Source organism: Brassica napus, chromosome A3 (assembly GCF_020379485.1).
Source record: "Brassica napus cultivar Da-Ae chromosome A3, Da-Ae, whole genome shotgun sequence".
NCBI lineage: Eukaryota > Viridiplantae > Streptophyta > Magnoliopsida > Brassicales > Brassicaceae > Brassica > Brassica napus.
The window spans coordinates 1785916-1806543 of NC_063436.1; the positions used below are offsets into that span (position 1 = coordinate 1785916).

Here is a 20628-nt window from a genome sequence, read left to right on the forward strand (position 1 = left end):
GTTTTATACTAAAGGGACAACAACCTGATTTTTTTGTTCTCTTTTGGCAATTTTCCCTTAATAAAACAGATTATATTATCATTAATTATTTGGTAACGTCGAGAAAGCTATATTAACAAACGTATCGGTATCGTCTTTTTTGGCGTAAAATCAAGAGATGAAACGAATAAACATTTCTTTGGTCAACAAGGATAAACTAATTAACATGTATTCATGTTTAATAAATTGGGATTTGTTGACATCATATGCCATGAGAGGACTCTTTTTTAGTATGAAATAGAAGTAGTTACTAATTAGCTTAAACACACAGATTTATGGGCTATATGAAAGTTAGTTGAAAATAGTTATCAGGGACTATACATGTGTAAATGCACATTTCGAACCACCCCTATATGCTATAATATGCATTTAAGTGGAACACTACTCCATAGACATAGTCTTCTTATCTATTTTAATCACATGCGAACGAACATTATTATATACGACAGGATGAGTGGGCGACATGTACACTTACGGTACCAAATCAAACCAAACCGATTCCATTTCAACCAAACATGCTTCTTCGGTTAGGATTCTCTCAAACATAATCTAATTGGGATCAGGGTTCAAAATATCCTAACCCTCAACAATATAATTAATCATTTCATGCAACTGCAAGCTACTCTTCTTCTTTTTTCGTCTACCTCTTCATGCAAGCTACTATTTCATTTTAAACACCCAAAAAGAGCAAAACCCAAAAAAGTACGAGACTGTGAGTGTTGATCTTACCGACGTGGGGGCATTATCGTAGCCTCGTAAGCCCATGCATGGGAAGTTTGAAACAGTCAGAAACAGAGAGTCATAATTAACAAAAATAAATCACACTAGTGTAATTTGTATACTATAGACTAAGACTTGGGGAGCCATGAACAGATCTGTGATTTAATATTTCACTGAATCATCATATGTAACGCTTGTAAATAAATTACACTCGTAGTCATGATTTCCATCAAAACAAAACAGTTTAAAATGTAGATATTGATTAGTTAATTTGTATCAAAAAGAGATATTGTCATTAATAATAAGCAACAAATAAATACATTTAATTATTATTGTTAAACTAAATAAGGAAGAATATACTTCCCCATTGAGCATGTAAAACTGAAGGAAATAAACTATTATTCACTAGGAAACAAAAAAACTGATAAATAAATGTAGATATGCATGGCCATCTAATTAAATTGCAATTACGTGGAAAAGATTATCCAGCTCAAACAAAAGTCTACGGTTTCCCAAAACGGTCGAAATCGTTATAACTGGGTCTTGTTTTGTTAACGTGAAAAATATATAAAAGGGACGATTCATGTTCTCTACCATCACCATCCACCAAAGTTATGCGGGATTTAAGCTCCGTTTACAAAAAAAACAGAGTTCTAAAAATAAATAAGAACCCTAATTTTCCACCACAAATCTTTGGAGGTTAGTTTTCTTGATATACACGTCTCTTCTCTTTTGTTCAAATGCTTTTATTCATCTCCTTTTCACCTCAAGGTATATCTTCTTCTTCTCATAACAATTAATGTCTTAAGCATTGCTGCTACCTATTTGATAACGTCTTGAAATATTACATTTTCTCAGGTCATTTAGTTATTTATTGAATAATGGCAACGAGCTCTGGTACAACGAAAACGAAACCAGACAACCCAAACCTAACCAGATCAAGATCTCTGGGCAGAAAGCCAAAGCCAGCACCATCATCAGATGCAGATGGATCTGACAAGAAGACAGTTGAGAAGCCTGTGCCCAATTATCTCAAACCCACAATCAGCTCCAGACCAGACCCGGTCAAGTTTTTGAAGAAGAACAGCGCTGTCGAAGACAAGCTTCTTCGTAGACGTTCCTTTGATCGTCCTCCTTCGTCTTTGACTTCATCAACTTCGTCATCCCATAATAAGTCTCTCAACACCTCTCCTGCACGCTCACGTGACAGACCCGTGGTTCCAAGAGAGAAGCCTGCCACTGGTCTGCGTTCTTCATCATTCCATGGAAGCAGCAGAGGCGGTCTCAGAGGAAGCAGCACGGTGAAATCGACTCCTGTGGCTTCAAGAGGATCTCCAGGGGTGAAGAAGAGCGGTCTGAGCGGTGGTAGTTCTTCCAAGAGCAAAAAGGAAGGTTCTGAGAAGGTTCCAAAGAAATCTTCGGGTAAAGAGATTGCCCCGGAACCTTCTTCTCCTCCTGCGCCTGATCATAAGGATGAGGAGGAGATTGTCAAGGTTGAGACCGATGTACAAGTTTCTGACCAGAGAGAAGAACCGAAAGAAGAAGATAAGGATCAGGTTGCACAGCCTGAGGAGCCCTGTGAAGAGAAGGAGACCGGTCCAGTGGATGCCTCCAAAGAAGAGGTTGTACAGCCTGAGGAGTCCGGTGAAGAGAAGGAGACCGGTCTAGTGGATGCCTCCAAAGAAGAAGAGAAAGAAGAGCTGATCAATGAGGATAAAACAGAAGAGCAAACAGAGGAGCAGAAAGAACCAGAGAACACCGAAGAAGACAACAATAAAGACAAGGAAGAAGTTGAAAATCACGAGGAGAATAGCGAGACAGTTGTTACTCCAGTTATGAAAGAAGCTGAGAATGCCGAAGAAAGCAAGGAAGAGGAAGTCGCAGAAGATAAAGAAGAGGAGAGCGAAAGCAACAAAGTTGAAGAAGCACCAACAACAGAAACAAAGGATCAAGCAGAAGAATCACCAGAGGAAGGAGCAAAGAAGGAAGTGGTGCAAGGAAAGAAGGAATCTCCATCAGCTTACAACGATGTGATAGCAACTAAGATGCAAGAGAATAAAAGGAAGAACAAGGTCTTGGCTCTTGCTGGAGCCTTTCAGACAGTTATTGACTATGAAACCGCTGCATCTAAGTGAAATATACATCTGCCTCTTTATATCACATAACATAAGCAACTGCGTCTTATTAGCTACTCCTATATCAATGTTTTTCATTGTTTTCATTTGTTAATTTTGTTTCTTGTTTTTGGTTAAGCATCAACATGATATAGTAAATCTGCTTCTGTTCTTTACTCTATATGCAAAAACTTAACAATTAAAAAGAGATTAACTCATCAACTCATCTGATTCTTTTATATAAAAATGGAGAAGAATCACTTGCAAAGCTTGAGCTTCTTGAAGAAAGGAGAGACTTGAGATTTGGGATAAGGCTTCGTGGCGATACAAGTCGGAACATTCTCCGGCTGCTCCATCCACACCTTATGAGAGATTCCTCCTGACTTCAACTTCTCTGACAAATTCAACATCTGAGTTTCTCCTTTAACTTCAAGAGTGACCTGATTTAAATAAAAAACGAGTTTAATCATCAACCATTGATTCACATTGTTATTCGATTAACAACCGCCAAGTACCTTGTGCATAGAGTCAATGTGCTGTGGATCACAGTACTGAAGCGTTACCGGATCGTCTTTGAACGACCATATCGCCGCAACCGACGCGTGGCATCCCTGGGTTACCACGCTCCCGAGTGGCCACGAATCGATCAGATCTCGTCGAAGCACCACGTACTGCACCACGACGTCGTCTGGTTTCTCAGCCGAGTTCTCGTCGTTACGGGAGGCATCGGTTTCGCTGGTTAGTTGGCTCATGGAGGAAGCTGTTGTGATGCTACGGAGATGACGAATCCAGATCGTGGAATGTTGCAAGCTAGTCCACGGCGAAGGGCTGGAGAATCGAAGGGTAGCGAGCGGGAGTCGAAACGCAGCGGAGGCGACGGCGGAGGCCATATGAAAGGAAGACGCACGTGGTGGACTTGGCTCGTGGATAAGATTTTATTAATGGGCTTTTTAAGAGGCCCAGTTTAATTATGAGCTCATATTCGTAAACGACGGCGTTTTAGGCAATTTGGTTTCAACTCCAAACCGGTAATAACCGGGACATCACCTCCAATGCCCAATCTCCTCCTCAATCAATCTCCTATGCACCATAAAATATACTATACCCATCAAGCATTAATGAATATGTGAAAAGACCAAAAGGACATATTTTAATTGGAACCAAGAATGTCCCAAACCAAAATCGGCATCCAACATAACTCGGGTTTGGTCGGATCTGAATTGGATTGGTCTGTAAAAAAAATTAAAAGTGGTTCTTATGTTTGTTGGTTTGGTCTAAAAAAAAAGAAAAAAGTGAATCCCGATTCTCCCCGAGCTCCCCTCCCCCCAGACCACCCAACCTACAGCTCCTCCTGCGGGACCTGCAGCTCCTCCTCCACTCTCCCCCTCCTCCACTCCTCCTCCACTCCTCCTCCACTCCTCTCTCTCTCAGCTTCTCGAACGCTGCCGGTAAGTTATGCTCTGTTCGAGCATTATTTCGGAAGTAGGTTTTGGGGGTTTTAATAGATTTGTAATTGTGACAAGTTTTGTTTAGTTTCGGGGTAAATTTCGGTATAATGAATTTCGGTAGGTGAATTGGAGTTGAGGGATAGGGATAAACCCTAGATTATTCAATTGTTCTTGATAAATTGTAGTAAAACTGAATAACTGGGTACAACTGGTAGAATTAGGAAAACAGGAAAAATTCGAATAACTGGTAAAACTGTAGCAGGATAATAGTAGGGGAAATTGTAGTGAGTTTCTTTTGTTTGGTTCCTTTTGGCAGGACACAATGAGCAATCACGTCAGAGATATACCTGGTAGTCCGAAAGAGAGCTACAAGATGTTGTATAGCTATTTGTACATGTTAGAGCAAGTGAATCCGGGGACAAAAACCTGTTTGAAATTGGATGATAGAAGTAAATTTGAGTACCTTTTCATAGCTTTGGGAGCTTGCATTGAAGGGTTTGCAGTTATGAGGAAGGTGATAGCTGTGGAGGGGATACGTCTGAAGAACGGTGGTGTTTTAGTTTTCGCGAAAGCTCAGGATCCTAATGGTCAGAGTTATCCACTTGCGTTTGCAGTAGTAGATGGTGAGAATCTTGCTAGTTGGACTTGGTTTTTCGAGATGCTTAAAAGTGTTATACCAGACTCTTCTGAACTGGTTTTCATTAGTACTCTTCATCAGAGCTTGATTTTCGCCATAGGAAACGTATTTCCACAGGCTCACCATGGTCATTGTTTATGGCATTTGAAGGAAAAGGTGAAATTACATGCTTGTAACGTCAACAAGAATATAGTCGGGCAAAAACTTATGGAGTTGGGCAGATATTACACGGTTGATGACTTCAATTCTGCTTACGACTCATTTAAGATAAGATGTCCAGCTGCGTACAAGTATGTGGAGGAATGTGGTATTGAAAAGGACAAATGGGCAAGGGTTTTTTTCCCACGTGATAGGTACAACTTGGATACAAGCAACACTCTGGGATCAATGAAGAACGTGTTTAAAGAGGCAACAAGGTGGGCCTTAATACCAATGCTGGATTGTATCATTAGGAAATTCTCTGATTGGTTCACTCAACGGAAGGATGTTGTTTCTAGATCAATGAATACAAGACTGGTGCCTCGGGTTGAGAACTACTTGCACGATCTATGGGCTGTTGCACATAAGTTACCTGTGCGGGAACTTGATAGTTACGAGCTTAAGTACGAGATCACTGACACTGCAGGAAAGGTGTTTTGGGCGACCTTGGTTGGAAAAACTTGTACTTGCAAGGTGTGGGACTATGAAAAGTTCCCTTGTCTGCATGGACTGGCAGCTTATATCTATTTCGCTAGGAATGTTGATGGTAGGCGCCTTGATATCCATGAGTTGTGCTCAAAATACTACTGGACGGAAATGTGGCATTTGGCGTATTCCAGAACACTTAATGTTGTGCCCGACATGGCTTCTTGGAATGTACCAGATCAGATCAAGGAGGTGAAGATCATACCTCCATATCGCATCAAGCGGCAAGGAAGGAAAAGAGTTTAAATTTGGATGAATTTGGAGTAATGCATATTTCGAGTAATGCATTTGGGTACTTGATTTTGTGGCTCTTGAACTTTGTTTCATTTCGTGTTGTATCGTGTTGTATGACTTGGAAAACTGCGTAAAACTTGAAATCTACTTTGTTTTGTAATGACATTAGTATTATCTATATCAAAACTCGAATCTCATAGTTTTTCTCTATCAAAACCTGAATATCATTGTTTTATATTTGTTTTCGCAACTCTAACATATATTTATAATAAAACTCGGTTATCAATTTCTGAAATTTAGGAAAAAAACTCTCATGTATCCCTTACGAGACCTTGTAATTCCAATAACACTTTGTTGGCCAAAGACATCTTACAAACGAAACTTTCGAGTTATATCTATTCGCTAAATATAATTGCACGGAACTATATATATAACAATTTAAACTAGTAATATTGAAGGTAAAACTAGATAACCAATTTTAATAGATTAGTAACACTAAATAAATTAGAAACCGACAAAAATATAACTATGACCAAAGTTGGGAATACTAGTATCTTGGGTATAACTATGAACAAATTTTTTTTGGGCAATTATCTCAACCACACAAATTTACTCCCCTCCGAAAGCCTTTCAAGTACTTTCAGTTTGACTTTTTATCCCTTTTTCATCTCTCCCTCTCTCTTTCTCTCTATTTCTCCCCCCATTTCCTCTCCCTCTCTCCCGTGTCTCTCTCCCTCTCTCGTCTCTCTTCTCTATTTTGAGAATCGAATTCTCTTCCCCCCTCGCCGAGCAAGTGAGATGGAAAAAGTGAAGATGGAAGTGGGTTCGGGTTCGGGTTCGTCTTTATCGCAAAGGAGCCGCCGCCGATTTTCTTGTCTGAGGTTGTGTCACTGTGGCTTGCCGGCGAAAATAAGGCAAGCTTGGACTGAGAAAAATCCTGGTCGACACTTTTATGGCTGTCCGCGTTTTAAGGTATGAATATATGATGGAATCTGGATATAATGGAATCTGAATTTGAATTGGGTTTGAATTTTGACCTTATTGCAGCTTGGAAATGAATGCAATTACTTCTCTTGGTTCGATGAAGAGGTTGGTACAGAATGGCAAAGGAGAGCATTGCTTCAAGCCCGTGATGAAATCCAGGAGAAGGATAAAGTGATTGAGCAATTACAGAAGACCATTTCTGAAATGAAAAGTCACTTGGAGAAGAAGAAGACAGGGAAGGGCGGGGGCGGGAATGACGAAAATGAAGAAGATGACATTGTTAGGAAGTTTGAAGAATTGTATGCTTAGTTTAAGTGTGGTGTTGAAGAATTAGTTTTCCTAGTATTTCTAGTTTTCCTAGTTTTCATTAAGTTCTACAAGTTCTCCTAGTTGTCCTAGTTTTCATTAAGTTATCCTACTTTTCTTAGTTTTCCTTAAGAGGCACATTCAAAAAATAATCATAAGAACTTCCATGATAACAAGATTGCAACATCCATGATAACAAGAACAAGTTCCATCCAACATACCTAATAAGTCAATAGGTTTCCAACATCCACACAACAACAAAATAATGGGTCCAACTTCCCACAAAATACATAACCGAGTTTACAAAATACATAACCGAGTTCTTCACTCCCTGCTTCCTTGCCCTTCATCCATAGCTTTCTTCATAAACGCCTCAAACGGAACCACCATCCTTTCCTCAAACTTGTCCATTGTCTTCTTAACTCTCTTTAGCTGAGTGCCAAACATTTTCACTTGTTTGATCAACTCCTCCATCATCTTCTTCTGGCTTGCGCCTCCTTCCTCTCCACCTTCTTCGTCATCCTGATCTTCGTCGACAGCCTCTTGTGCATTTGGATCACGCGCAGCAACGTCTACATCATACATCTCTTCAAAAAAGACTGAATGTCCTTCCGCAAGACGCTTTACCCAACTGTCAACAGAAATATCATCAACATCAACGTCGTCCTCCTCTTCAGTCATCTCTTCCAAAAGAGCTACTTCTTCTTCTGTCTTGGTAGGAAGGATGCTGTGGATATCCCGTGACTGATACCAAAAAATTAAAACCAAAAAATAATCTTATGTTAGTATAATGCTATAACATTTTCAAAGTTTGTAGGGGAAGAAACATACCGTTATTTTGTCCAGTTTGTCCAGTTCCCGATTCAATTTTGAAAGTGAAAACCCTTTCATCCCTGCTGATTTAAAGACTGATCTGCACATCCTAGGACAGTCTACATCGACGTCTTCAACCTCTTTTCTGAACTTCAATCCCAACTTGGGAATTGCCTCAAAAGCAAGCAACTACATACCAATCATGTACAAACACTTAACACAATAAAATTAACAAATGATAAGGTGATTATCTTCAATTGCTTACCTCCAGTGGCAGACAGAAACCTGGAAGTGGCCATAAAGTCTTCTCTCTAACCCGGCCTCCAAAATGATCTATGGTGTGCGATATCTCCTTAACCATGTAATCAAACGAGTACCTCCCCCATGGAAAGTTTTCGCAGAACTCGAGATCGTCCACAGCTCTTTGGAAGAATTCCAAAACATCTCTGGCGCCTTTTCCTACTTTCGTTTGCGCACAGATAACACTTCCTAAAAAGAACAAAACCATCATCTTCAGCCGGTCTCTGTGTTCTCCCATAGCCAACAGCTTCGCTTTGATATCCTCAAGCCTTATTGATTCTCCCTTCTTGAAATAGCGCTTCACGAACTTTCTATCACCAAACTCCTTATACCCAAGTGGATAGTTGCGGCAGCTAAGACCTGAGATCAAAGCGTGTTCTCTCAGGCCATAGCGGATGGGAACACCATTCACAATGAACCACACTTCCTTCCTCTTCGAGCTATCCACTGTCCGCAATAGCAACATCCACATTCCTTGGACCATGTGGTTTGAGTCCTTCTCCAGGTGGAACACGTGACAGAATTGTGGATGCTTCTCAAACCACTTCCTCTCAGTATCACTCATCGGCGGTTCCAGATTGTCAAATGTAACCATAACGTCTTTGACGAAACATTTGGTCGCTAGCTTTATTTGTTTCTTGTACTCCGACTCATAGAAGTACATCCTCAACGGTTTGATTGCCTCGGTTGCCTCTAATTCCTGCAAGTAACATTGTGTTCTACATCAGTTATGCAAGTACTAAAACATAGTTCTCCTAAGTTATCCGAGCCTTTCCTAGTATATCTAGTTAAACCCTATTCAAGTTCCACACTTATTACCTCTTCTCCTTGCCCGAGAACCCCTTCACCATCACCATCAACATTTCCTAATTCCGCTTCCAATGGGGGTTCTCCTTGTTCTTGATTTTCATTTTCATTTTGACCTCTGTTCTCTTCGGGAGTCCCGTTCTCTTCTTCTCCGGTGTCTTCCTCCTCTTGGATTTTTTCTTCATCTTTGTTCTCTACTTCTTCATCGCTATTTCCTTCTTCCTCTTCATCTTTGTCTCCATTTTCGTCTTTCTCTTCTTGAGATTCATCGCTATTTCCTTCTTCCTCTTCATCTTTGTCTCCATTTTCGTCTTTCTCTTCTTGAGATTCATCGCTATTTTCTTCTTCCTCTTCATCTTCGTCTCCATTTTCTTCTTCCCTTTCTTTCTCCTTCTCCGATTCTTCTTTCTCTTTCTCCCGATCTTCTACATCCTTAGCCGGTTCTTCTACTTCATTCTCCTCCGCAACTCCCACGGTTCCAACAAAATCAACCGCCGGTGATTCCTCATCCGTCGTTTTTCTCTTCTTGGAACTCTTCTTCGGTTTGTTCTTCTTCGAGTTCTTCGAGGTCCCGCTCTTTTGCGGAGGAGGAGCCGTTGGAGGAGGCCTATCCTTTCTCTTACCCAGCCTAGTTTCAACCATGATTCACACGTTTTCGGTGAATAATCGAAGGGAAATCGAAGGAATCGAAGGGGAGTGGGATGTTCTAGGGTTACGTTTTCGAATTTGGGGGAAACCGTTGAGAGAGAGGGGATCCCGGGACATCACCTCATTTGTCCATCCTCCTCATCACTCAATCTCCTATACCTACTAAAATCATCTATACCCATAACTCTTTAATGAATTGTGGAAAGACTAAACTGACCTTGATTTGGGGGGGATGGGTTGAATGAAAATCGAAAATTGTAATGTGATTGGGTTGGGTTTGTGATTGAAATCGTTGGTTTGGGAAGTTTGGTTAATGGTTTTATTAAAAAAAAATTAATTGAGAAAAGCTTAATCTTCTTCCTCCCCCCCCGCAGCTCCCCCCGCTCCCCTCCCCGAGCAGCTCCCTCCCCCATCCCCGCTCCCCCATCCGGCTCTGTCGCCGCAGCTTCTCTCCTCCTCCTCCATTTTCAAAGTGTTTCCGGAGGTCTAGAGTTGGGTATTGCAGGTAAACTCAGGTCCCCCAACTTCTCTTGAGAAATGCATGTATTTGGAATCGAGTTAGGAGCAATGCACAACGGCATTGTTTAGTTGATGGGTCAATTAGTATAGCGATTTGGTATAAAATGCATTAATGTGGTTGAATTAAACGTTGATAGATGCGATTCGAAACCTAGTGTTTTGGATTATTGTTGGAAAACTGAGAAAAGTGGAATAACTAGGAAAACTCGAACAACTGGTATAACTTTGTTTTTGTTGATCTTGTGCGATATTTTTGGCAGGATAGAATGACCAATAACGTATTCGTACATTTTACATATGAAGACTGCATGTATGGTATATCTGTGAAGGCATCAGTGGAGGATGTGACGTTGTCAATGTTACATGAAAAGATATATAAGAAGCTTGGGTTGGATGAACGTAAGGAAAAACTGAAATTGAGCTACATTCCGATGGTGATACGTTGCAAGAAAGCTGTAACTATTGCTGATGATGACGATCTTTATGTTTACCTCGGATGTGTCGATAAAGAGAACCAAAGATGTCTTTTGGTTGTGGAGAGTAGTGAAAGGTCGGGAGCGAGACCACAAGATAAGCTTTCGATAGCGGGTAAAAGTTCTGTTGGTATGAACTACAACGATTTGCAGCTATTGGAACATGAAGTTGGACCTAATGCCATTACATTGTACGTTGGTGAGAACCAGGGGAATAACGAGGTGAGTGCTAAAGAGACTGGTACTGGTATGGAGACTGATACTGGTATGGAGACTGATACGGCTGCGGAGACTGATACGGCTGCGGAGACTGATACAGGTATGGAGAATGATACGGCTGCGGAGACTGATAAAGGTATGGAGAATGATACGGCTGCGGAAACTGATACTGGTATGGAGAATGATACTGCTACGGAGAATGAAACGGCTGCGGAGAATGAAACGGCTGCGGAGAATGAAACGGCTGCGGAGACTGATACCGTACATCCAACCGCCGATAAGTATGTTGAAGAGCCACCTGCAATAGTACGGAGTAGTTGTATAGAGGAATGGGGCGATGGTTTGAGTCTTAATAAACATGACGAATTTCCAAGTAAGAAGGCAATTCAGGAGATGGTGGATAGAGCTGCATATTGTGAATGTTATCGTTATGTCACTAAAAAGTCAGATCGAAATCGATTGGTGATAACATGTTCGCAAGCTGACTGCAAATGGGTAATACGAGCTTCAAGGATTGCTGGGACAGAAATTTTCTCAATAAAAAGCTACACGAAGATGCATACATGCTCGCGGACACAACAAAGTGACAGCAACGACAAGAGAAGAGCGTCAGCAGAAGTAGTGGCAAGTTTTTTGAATGAGGAATTCCCAGGAGATGTGCAAACTCCAACTCCAAAAGATATTAAGGCTCTGGTTAAGTCCAAACTTGGTGTCATGATATCCTACTCCACAGCATTGCGTGGAAAGAATTTGGCTTCTTGTGATACACGTGGTAGTCCGGAAGATAGCTACAGGATGATGTATAGCTATTTGTTCATGTTAGAGAAAATGAACACGGGAACAAAAACTAGTGTGAAATTGGATGACTCAGGTAAATTCAAGTACCTCTTCATAGCGTTGGGAGCTTGCATTGAAGGGTTTGCAGTTATGAGAAAAGTGATTGTTGTCGATGCAACATGGCTGAAGAACGGATATGGGGGTGTTCTAATTTTTGCCAAAGCTCAAGATCCTAACCGTCATTGCTATCCACTTGCGTTTGCTGTACTTGATGGAGAGAATCATGCTAGTTGGACCTGGTTTTTTGAGATGCTTAGAAGCGTTATACCAGACTCTTCTGAACTGGTTTTCATGAGTGATAGAAATCCAAGTCTGATATTTGCAATAGCAAACGTGTACCCTCAGGCTCACCATGGTCATTGTTTATGGCATTTGAAGGAAAATGTTAAAGGGCATGCTTCTAACGTCACCAAAGATGTAGTCGGGCATAGATTCATGGAGTTGGGAAAGATGTACACAATGGCTGATTTCAATGCTGCTTACGAAAGATTTAAGCTAAGGTTCCCTTCAGCTTACACGTATGTGGAGGAGAAAACTGAAAAAGACAAATGGGCAAGGGTTTTTTTCCCACGTGACAGGTACAACTTGGACACAAGCAACAGCGTGGAATCAATGAACAAAGTGTTTAGAGAGGCAAGGAGGTGGGCCTTGATACCAATGCTGGATTGTATCATTAGGACATTCTCTGATTGGTTTAATCAACGTCGGAAGGATGCTGTTTCACAATCATTGGGTACCATGCTAGTGCCTCTGGTTGAGAACTACTTGCACGATCTATGGGTTCTTGCGCGAACGCTACCTGTGCGGGAGCTTAATAGTTATGAGCTAGAGTACGAGGTCAAGGATAGTCATGGGAAGATGTTTTTGACGAACTTGATTGCCAAAACTTGTACTTGCAAGGTGTGGGATTATGAAAAGATTCCTTGTCTGCACGGACTGGCTGCTTATATCTATTACACTAATGAGGTGGATAATGGGGGTGGTAGGAGCCGTGATATCAACATAGTATATCATGAGTTGTGCTCAAAATACTATTGGACGGAACTGTGGGCATTGGCGTATTGCAGGACAATTTATGCTGTGCCAGACATGTCTGTATGGGAAGTCCCGGATCACATCAGGGAGCTGAAGATCATACCTCCGGATCCTATCAAGCGGAAGGGAAGGAAAAGAGTTAATAGACTTCCATCTGGTGGAGAACGCCGTAGGAGGACACAGAACAAAAAGCGGCCTAGGCAAAATTTTGGTTTCAATTGGCTGTTATTTGGAAATGGTTCAAGCCCTTCAGAGCAGAACACGGCCTAACCACAACTTGTTACTCTGTAATTTGTATTTTTTTTGGAAAACTCTGGAAAACTATTTTATCATCTTTGTAAAACTGCATTGTGTTTCGAGTGTGACATTATTATTATGTAGATGGAAACTTGATTCGTTATGACATTTACTATTATGATTACTCTAGTCTGACTAATAATTCAATTAAACATGTTTTTTTCAAAACTTTCTCAAAAATTATGAAAACTCTTACTATCTCCATAATAAACCTTATAGTTTCACTCACACTTTGTGAATGAAGAACATGTCACAAAAGAGATTATCAGGTAATGTTTGTTTCCCAAATATTTGTGCAGTGAACAAGATAAATATCATGTTCAAGTACTAAAATCGAAAGTAAAACAAGAAAACCAAACTGAAAGCACTGGTAACACTGAATAAATTATAAACCACAGAAAGTACAACTATGAGCAAATCTCGTAAAACTAGTATCTTATGTAAAACTAAGAACAAATTTCGGGGAGGGAAATGAAATTACATTGGCGCCAAAACATATGAGGGAAAATAATTATTTTAATTATTTTAACTATTTTCATTTTCTTTCTCTATTTTCTTCCATTTCCCCTCTATGTCACGTCCCATCTCTCTCTCTCTCCACTCCATCCCTCTACTTCTCTCCCTCCTCCCCCTTCTTTACCGAGCCATCTCTCTCTCTCTCTCTCTCTCTCCACTCCACTCCATCCCTCATTCCTCTCTCTCGATCTCTTTCGGTTTCTCCCATTTCTCTCTGACAGTAATAACTGAAGCATGACTCATCCCGACGAGGAGTACAGTCACATGAAGGCCTTGAAGAGACACAACGACATGCTTGGTTTCGTGGCTGATGCGCAGTACGGCGTCCCGACCAAGTGCCCGTGTGGTGGAGGTATCATTCCCGAGGTATCTCCGTGTAACAAGTTTCCCAATGATTTTGATACGCAACCTGGAAGGAGGTACTTCACCTGCAAAAACTTTGAGGTAATTTTCATGTTGTGCAAAACTGGTAAAACTTGTATAACTAGAACCTGCTAAGCAGGTAAAACTTGCATAACTTGCTAGGAAAACTAGGAAAACTAGGAAAACTAGGAAAACTAGGAAAACTAGAAAAACTAGAAAAAACTAGGAAAACTAGAAAAACTAGAAAAAACTAGAAAAACTAGAAAAAACTAGAAAAACTAGAAAACTAGGAAAACTAGGAAACTGGTAAAACTGGAAAACTTGAAAAACTTGTATAACTTGTGATAAAACTTGTGCAGAATAATGGTCTCCACTTTCGTACGCCGTGGGTGATCGCGATTCAGGACGAGGTTACTAAGTTAGTAGACCGTGTCAAAGAGATGGCTGAGGAGATTGATCGCCTCAAGGCTCAGCTTTACCAACTCCACCGTCCATGATCCCATCTTGTTGCTCTAAGTTGTTGTTGTTCTAAGTTGTTGTTGTTCTATGTCTTATGATGGTACTTTGATCCATGTTGCTACTTTCCTTCTCTATGTGTGTGTCTTATGACTCTATGTGTGTGTCTTATGACTTAAACTATCTATCTAATGTTTATGTGTTTTGTGGTTTACTTCTCTATGCGTGTGTCTTGTGACATTATACTAAAATAACAAGTTTGCAACATCAAACCAAAATCAAGAAAATGATTAACTAAAAGTCGAAAAATGATTAACTAAAGTCACAGACCAAATCTATATTATCATTCAGGACGTGAAAATGATTAACCAAAAGTCGAAACTCTATATAACTAATTGACATGAAAATGATTAACTAAAAGTTTGCAACATCAAACCGAAATAACAAGTTCAAAGTACCATCAAATCAAAATAACAAGTTGAAAGTACCAAAAAGCAAACATATAAAAGACACACAAAATAAGTTCAAAGCACAAGACATTGTGCTCTTAAGATCAAGTCACAACCAACATAGACGCGTCCCCAACTAGAACACATGATCTTCCTAGTTCACCCGGGAGGAAGAAGCAATGTCACCTGCAGATTTAAGACACTCCTTACTTGGAGAACAGACACACATCAATGGCAAAGTGTTCCCATCTCCAACCACATTGAAGCCAAAGCTGTCTCCAATGTGGCATTTGTTTTCAGCACAGAACTTTCTCCACCCTTTGATGTAGTAGAAGCCGCCTGATTCGTTAAATCGCATTGACACATTCCACGCCTTTCCCTCTATGTTCACTAGTTTCGCCTTCTTGCATTCTTTGTTCAGAGCATTACAACCAGTAGCCCCCACAGGGAGATTCTGCAACAAAAGAACATAAACATATGTGTCAGAACAACATAAAGATGTGTAAGTACACAAAAGAACACTCGTTTCACTCACAAGTTTGTCTTCACGGACATTAGAATCCGTGACCTCAGCCTTAAAACAGTAGTCCCACGAGTAAGAAAACCTAGCCCCTGTTCCTGCTGAAACACAAGAAACAAACAACAACTTCAAAAAACCTCATAAGTAACCTATGCTAGTGCGGTGACTTTGAATCACACTTACTATTGTTCTGGTGGTCATGGGCTTCTTCCATTGAGTTGGGATATGTGTACTGGATGTCACAGCAGCTCGGACCAAAGGGAGTGACGTGAAAGACCATGGAACCTTTGAGTTTGAAGATGACAATGTCTCCTATTCGAAGGTCATGTGCCTCAGCGAACTCCTTCCAACCTCGGGTGAGTCGCCTCTCTTCTTGTATCACTTGCCATGTTTGATCCATAGCGTCGGATGTTAGTGTCCATGTGTTCCCATTCGTCTTCCCTTGGATGTGCTTGGAGAAAAATACAATGGGTATTGTCTGCAATCAAGATTTGAGGTAAGTTACACAAACAAGGAAGAAATCAGGTTCTTGCAATCAAGAAAAGGCAATACAGAGAGTGTGTTTACCAAGTGAGTCTGGAATCCAGGAAGCAAAGGTTGGAAGAAATGAGGTTCTTGCGGTTGCACCATCTGCAAACAAGAAACAAAAGCTAGACAAAGTTAGACGCATGTCAAGGAACTTGCTAAAGTCACAGACCAAATCTATATCATTCTATATCATTTTCAGTTTTATTTAACCATTTGCTAAAACCGAAAACTAGCAAATGAACTCAATCAAGCATCATGAACTCCATCGACTGAGCTAGCATAAAATTCTCAATCAAGCATCATGCACTCGATATAACCAAAACTAGCGTCATGAACTCGATCAACAGATCTAATTCATGAACTCAATCAATCAAATACGCTAAGCAAAGCCGTCACTCGATCGATGGACCGAATCTAAAAAACCCTAAGCAACTTAATTAACCATTTGGTGGTGTCGCCATCTAAAAAACCCTAAGCAACACTAAACAAAGCCGACGTTTTCTCCAACCCTAAAGAAATGAACCGACGTTTTGTAGTTTCTTCATAAAAATGGTAAACTCGATCGATGGAGAAACAGAACCGACGAGGAAGACATACCTTCGGTTGTGTCGCTATCGGTGGGATTGGCCGTTGCTGGTCAGGAGTCTCCTCTTCGGTGGAATTGGCCGTCGCTGGTGGGGGTAGCGGGGATCTCCCTCGGTTGTGTCGCCGAAGTGTCGAGAGAGGGAAGGGCTTCCCGAAAATGAGAGGGAATCGGGTCTGGTTTGGGGATTTAAGATAGGGAATTGGTACCATTCGGTTTTTGGACGGTTATGTTTTAATTTCGGGTCGAAATTAGGGATTGGTTCGTGGTTCAACTCAATTCGGTTATTCCTTTGGTTAAGGTAGGTACAACCGGTAAATACTTCAAATGTTCTAGGGTTAAATGTAATTTCCGGCTTTTTATTTAACTTACCATTTTTGTTTTGTTTTCATGTCTTACGGAGATTAGAGATATAGCTGGGTGGGTATAGGAGATGATGTCCCGGGGATCCCGAGAGAGAGGGGAAATGGAAATAAAGGGGAGACTTGGTTTAAATCGAAATTGAGTGGTTATTTGGATTCGGGTTCGAGATGGTTAAAATCGAGATTGGATCGGAGGGTTTAAGTTGGATTGGGAACGGTTAAGTCTAATTTATGATCTTTGGTTCGTATTTTAATTCGATTCGGTTTTCCCTCCGGTTAAACTTGGTAAAACCCGTAAATAGTTTACCTTCCTTAGGGTTAACTGTAAATTCCAGCAATTTGCCATTTTATATTTTTTCCTTTTTGTTTCATGTCCTTCAAAGATTGACCGATAAGGAGGGTGGGCATTGGAGGTGATGTCCCGTAATAACCAAACCGATTAATTTATCGTATATCAAACGACAACCTCCCGTCGCTGGTTTTAAGTCTCTGTTCCTCCTCCGCCTGATCTTACCCGGCGCTTGCGACGGCTCTTCGCCTCTCCCCGCCAATTCGACCTGTTTTCTTTCTCTACTCGTCGCCGTCGGTAAGCTAGTGTTCTTCGTTCTAGGTTTTTGTCTGCTGCGACGAATTAGGGATTCTGATTCAGCCTCGTTTCTGTTCGCGTCTAAAGGAGACATTTTGATTTCATAGCTTTAGGCGTATTTGATCGTGCTAGGAGTTTTCTTCTCATTCTCTTGTTATTGTTTCAATTTGTTTAACAATGCTTCCTGCGTTGAGAATCTGGTTTAGGTTTTGAATGAAGCGTGAGGGTTCTTTTCATCTTTGTATCGGTGTTGGATGGTTTGTTATAGCTGATGAGCTACTCTTTGTAAAGGAATCTCCGTTTCAAATTTTGGAATATTGTGTTGAGTTAGGACTAGTTATCGTAGGATTGTTCATAAGAAAAACTGGGGACTTTAGATGTGATGTATGCAAATTGAAAATACGATGTATGGCATTGATGATCAACTTCTCTGTATTTTGTCAGGAGCTTGGTCAATAGGGAGCTCTCTGGAAAGCAAAGATGGGAGAAATGGTAAATGACACACCTTTTTCAGTTTTATTATATTCAGTTGTAACCTTGAAAAGGCAGATTCTTTAAGAGTTGGTTTTGCTGCTACTAGATTGTTTCGCTGGACGATGACATTCCACTGGATTCAACACGAGCACGATGTGAGTAACATGGTTTCTCGTGGTTCCTATTTTCTTGTGTCCAATACTCAAAGTTATTTTTTATGCTCTTTTCCTAGTCACGAATCTTCTCAAGAGGCATCAACAATTGACTGACCGTCTTACCAGGTAAGAATACGCCTCTGAAAATATATTGTTTACTTCTCGATCGTCTTGAAGTTTTTAACTTTTTATTTGGTGATCATTTTTGCTAGGGATTCTGATAAAATGATATTTGATCGGTTAAGCAAAGAATTTGAAGCTGCACGGGCATCCCAAAGTCAAGGTGGGTATAGATAGCTGAATTGTTCATCAGCACTATTTAGACGATGTGCTTGGATCATCTGTGGCTATATTTTTGTTTTGTAAGTATGTATGCTCATCCGTCTATTCTCTCCTGTCCTCTGCAGAAGTATGCTTAGATGGGGAAGAGTGGAATGATGGCTTGTTGGCTACACTAAGAGAACGGGTATGGTCATCATCCATCATTGTGTACTTCATAAATAGGTGCTCCGATCCTTAGTATCTGGTTGAGGGCTTAGTAGACACTTTCTCGATTAGTTATGCTTTTGTGACGAAATAAAATAATATAAAATGGATTTTTTTGTTTCCTTTGTGAAACGTAATCTTGTATGCCATCTGTTGATTTTGTTGACTTTTACTTTGTAGGTGCATATGGAGGCTGACAAAAAGGATAGCGGCAATTCAGGTTTTGCACCAGTTTCTCATCTTGAAGAACGAATTGCTTACAGAGTGGGAAATAAGGTAACTCCTAGATAGCACATATTTTACCATTATCCCTTCTTATTTCACAGTTTTGACTGACACTGTGGTAGTCTTAACTTTGAAGTGACTTCTCACCTTGAATTGATACCAGGTCGTTTTTAGCTTATATATTTGATATATCTATCAAACAGGTGATCTATTGCTTAGAGGGAGCAAGGATTGGAATACAGTATGGAACATCTTTTGCAGGTATTTTGAACTATAAATGGCAATTTTACTAAAATATAGCGATTTTTCTCGTCAGAGGCTTCTTACCTCCTGGTGTATCACTGAAAGAGAGTTAGGAATTTTGTTTGGTGATGATTTATTTCTTTTATATGTAGGAGAAACTTACGAGATTTACCACTGTGTGCTTGAGAGCAAGTCGTTTCTGGAGAAGATGAATGTACTTGAGCACACAATTCCATTCTTTTTGCCACTGCGTGACTTGGAAAATGATCTTCTTTCTTCGAATGCTAAGGTGAGCATGGTTTCTGGATATATTTCTGAGATTCAACTTGCTTTGACGTTGTTCAATGGTACCTTACCTTCAGTTTATATTTTTACATTTCTTAAAAAAAATTTTGGTCTATCACTTGTGTTGACGCCAGAAATTCATCGATAATGTTGGGGATCTCCTGCACGCATATGTGGAGAGGAGGGAGCAGGTATGAGAACAATCAAGATTCCATGAGTGGATGATCAAAATTAGATTGTGTTTGTCGAATTGGCCTTTCACATTGTTCTTTTGGGGTCATGACTTTTTCTCCTGAATCTATTGCAGGTTCGGCTTATCAAAGAGCTCTATGGAAATCAGATCAGGGAGCTTTATCACAGTCTTCCTTACCACATGATTGAATTTGCCATAGATGATTGTGACTGGTTAGTAATTTCATAAGTCATTAAATACAACGCTGGTGACCTTGTTGCCACTTGAGTGAGATTCCTGTTTTCTTTTCTATAGCTTTTTCAAAACCAAATAATGTTTTTGCATTGAAGTAAGGTGGTGGTGAGCCTGAGATATGGGAATCTTATGTGTGAACTTCCGACAAAAGTGAGAGTTCTAGCATGGCCAATGCACCAGCTGAAGAGGCAGTGCACAAGCCCTAGGTTAAGCAAACTTGCAAGTCAAGCAATCCCGGTGCGTTTATCTTTTGCCGAGGATGCCTTAAGGATCCAATCACTACCTGAAGGTATTTATTTCTAGTTTAACTTCCGTTCTGTTAATTGTTGTTTTACGGTTTGTTGTAACTGTATTCAACTTTGTTAATTGCAGCATACGCAGAGATTGTAGTAAACATGCCACAAGAAATTGAGCAAATATTTCTGTAGAGGAGTAGGAGCTAAGACTGAAGCTTTCTCTAAGTCATATATCTCTCGCTGCTTTCTTGTGTGATATTGGGTGATAATCCTTCTAACGATGTTAAAATTGTGCCAGAGAATGGATTTTGTTCTGCTTTTCTGTTACTATGTTTCGTTCAACTTGGAACTCAAGAGTGGCTGTAAAAAAGTTTACAAATTAAACTTATCTACCGTAGGTTCGATTCAATTACGATACATAATGTTCACCAGTATAATATTTCTCATATTAAAGGCCCTAGTTGAAGTAATTGTAAATATAAAAATAAAAGTAATGTTACTACGTAGTCTACATATGAAATTACGGTGATGGTAAGGAATCCCGGAGTTGTGTTACCCACTTTGAATTATCTTTCATAACACCATCCCATGCCGAAACTTTAGTGATGTATTATTGGAGC

At 40.4% G+C, this 20628-nt stretch overlaps 6 protein-coding genes across 9 annotated transcripts; 4 read left to right on the plus strand and 2 right to left on the minus strand.

Moving 5' to 3' along the window:
* The first annotated feature begins 1029 nt into the window (after nucleotides 1-1029).
* On the plus strand, nucleotides 1030-2918 carry LOC106430198 (vicilin-like seed storage protein At2g18540). The gene is made up of 2 exons (XM_022711086.2): nucleotides 1030-1530; nucleotides 1618-2918. The coding sequence occupies exon 2, from the start codon at nucleotides 1641-1643 to the stop codon at nucleotides 2892-2894; it is 1254 nt and encodes a 417-aa protein (XP_022566807.2). The 5' UTR covers nucleotides 1030-1530; nucleotides 1618-1640; the 3' UTR covers nucleotides 2895-2918.
* Nucleotides 2919-3023: 105 nt separating this feature from the next.
* Nucleotides 3024-3791, minus strand: LOC106430218 (putative peptidyl-tRNA hydrolase PTRHD1). Its single transcript, XM_013870986.3, has 2 exons — nucleotides 3389-3791; nucleotides 3024-3313 (listed from the first exon to the last, which is right to left on the minus strand). The coding sequence occupies exons 1-2, from the start codon at nucleotides 3761-3763 to the stop codon at nucleotides 3131-3133; spliced, it is 558 nt and encodes a 185-aa protein (XP_013726440.2). The 5' UTR covers nucleotides 3764-3791; the 3' UTR covers nucleotides 3024-3130.
* A 128-nt stretch (nucleotides 3792-3919) lies between these two features.
* Nucleotides 3920-6038, plus strand: LOC125593169. The gene is made up of 2 exons (XM_048769388.1): nucleotides 3920-4321; nucleotides 4638-6038. Exons 1-2 carry the CDS (start codon nucleotides 4040-4042, stop codon nucleotides 5886-5888), a joined length of 1533 nt encoding a protein of 510 aa, XP_048625345.1. The 5' UTR covers nucleotides 3920-4039; the 3' UTR covers nucleotides 5889-6038.
* A 3812-nt stretch (nucleotides 6039-9850) lies between these two features.
* LOC111199854 lies at nucleotides 9851-14663 on the plus strand. 3 transcript variants are annotated; one of them, XM_048769395.1, is made up of 3 exons: nucleotides 9851-10239; nucleotides 10514-14074; nucleotides 14353-14663. In XM_048769395.1, exon 2 carries the CDS (start codon nucleotides 10520-10522, stop codon nucleotides 13085-13087), a length of 2568 nt encoding a protein of 855 aa, XP_048625352.1. In that variant the 5' UTR covers nucleotides 9851-10239; nucleotides 10514-10519; the 3' UTR covers nucleotides 13088-14074; nucleotides 14353-14663. The 3 variants fall into 3 exon arrangements, with proteins under 3 accessions (XP_048625352.1, XP_048625359.1, XP_022546075.2); XM_048769402.1 differs by having other exon boundaries at nucleotides 10519-14074; XM_022690354.2 differs by lacking the exon at nucleotides 9851-10239 and having other exon boundaries at nucleotides 10306-14074.
* A 157-nt stretch (nucleotides 14664-14820) lies between these two features.
* Nucleotides 14821-16957, minus strand: LOC106378783 (B3 domain-containing protein REM7-like). Of its 2 annotated transcripts, XM_048769405.1 has the most exons (5): nucleotides 16544-16957; nucleotides 15986-16048; nucleotides 15602-15896; nucleotides 15434-15519; nucleotides 14821-15352 (listed from the first exon to the last, which is right to left on the minus strand). In XM_048769405.1, exons 1-5 carry the CDS (start codon nucleotides 16739-16741, stop codon nucleotides 15053-15055), a joined length of 942 nt encoding a protein of 313 aa, XP_048625362.1. In that variant the 5' UTR covers nucleotides 16742-16957; the 3' UTR covers nucleotides 14821-15052. The 2 variants fall into 2 exon arrangements, with proteins under 2 accessions (XP_048625362.1, XP_022546073.2); XM_022690352.2 differs by having other exon boundaries at nucleotides 14821-15519.
* A 295-nt stretch (nucleotides 16958-17252) lies between these two features.
* Nucleotides 17253-20417, plus strand: LOC106430206. Its single transcript, XM_013870978.3, has 13 exons — nucleotides 17253-17477; nucleotides 17922-17969; nucleotides 18058-18106; nucleotides 18184-18232; nucleotides 18319-18389; nucleotides 18514-18572; nucleotides 18773-18868; nucleotides 19021-19078; nucleotides 19213-19349; nucleotides 19480-19536; nucleotides 19653-19750; nucleotides 19868-20061; nucleotides 20145-20417. Exons 2-13 carry the CDS (start codon nucleotides 17958-17960, stop codon nucleotides 20198-20200), a joined length of 936 nt encoding a protein of 311 aa, XP_013726432.2. The 5' UTR covers nucleotides 17253-17477; nucleotides 17922-17957; the 3' UTR covers nucleotides 20201-20417.
* Nucleotides 20418-20628: the final 211 nt, after the last annotated feature.

Coding starts and splice junctions, on each gene's coding strand:
- LOC106378783 (XM_022690352.2), bottom strand. CDS start 16,741: ATGGTACCAATTCCCTATCTTAAATCCCCAAACCAGACCCGATTCCCT. Junction 16,049..16,543: donor CGATAGCGACACAACCGAAG/GTATGTCTTCCT, acceptor TCTTGTTTGCAG/ATGGTGCAACCGCAAGAACC. Junction 15,897..15,985: donor CTGGATTCCAGACTCACTTG/GTAAACACACTC, acceptor TCTTGATTGCAG/ACAATACCCATTGTATTTTT.
- LOC106430198 (XM_022711086.2), top strand. CDS start 1,641: ATGGCAACGAGCTCTGGTACAACGAAAACGAAACCAGACAACCCAAAC.
- LOC106430206 (XM_013870978.3), top strand. Junction 19,079..19,212: donor GTATGGAACATCTTTTGCAG/GTATTTTGAACT, acceptor TTTTATATGTAG/GAGAAACTTACGAGATTTAC. Junction 19,350..19,479: donor TTCTTTCTTCGAATGCTAAG/GTGAGCATGGTT, acceptor TGTTGACGCCAG/AAATTCATCGATAATGTTGG.
- LOC111199854 (XM_048769395.1), top strand. CDS start 10,520: ATGACCAATAACGTATTCGTACATTTTACATATGAAGACTGCATGTAT.
- LOC125593169 (XM_048769388.1), top strand. CDS start 4,040: ATGTCCCAAACCAAAATCGGCATCCAACATAACTCGGGTTTGGTCGGA. Junction 4,322..4,637: donor CAGCTTCTCGAACGCTGCCG/GTAAGTTATGCT, acceptor TCCTTTTGGCAG/GACACAATGAGCAATCACGT.
- LOC106430218 (XM_013870986.3), bottom strand. CDS start 3,763: ATGGCCTCCGCCGTCGCCTCCGCTGCGTTTCGACTCCCGCTCGCTACC. Junction 3,314..3,388: donor ACATTGACTCTATGCACAAG/GTACTTGGCGGT, acceptor TATTTAAATCAG/GTCACTCTTGAAGTTAAAGG.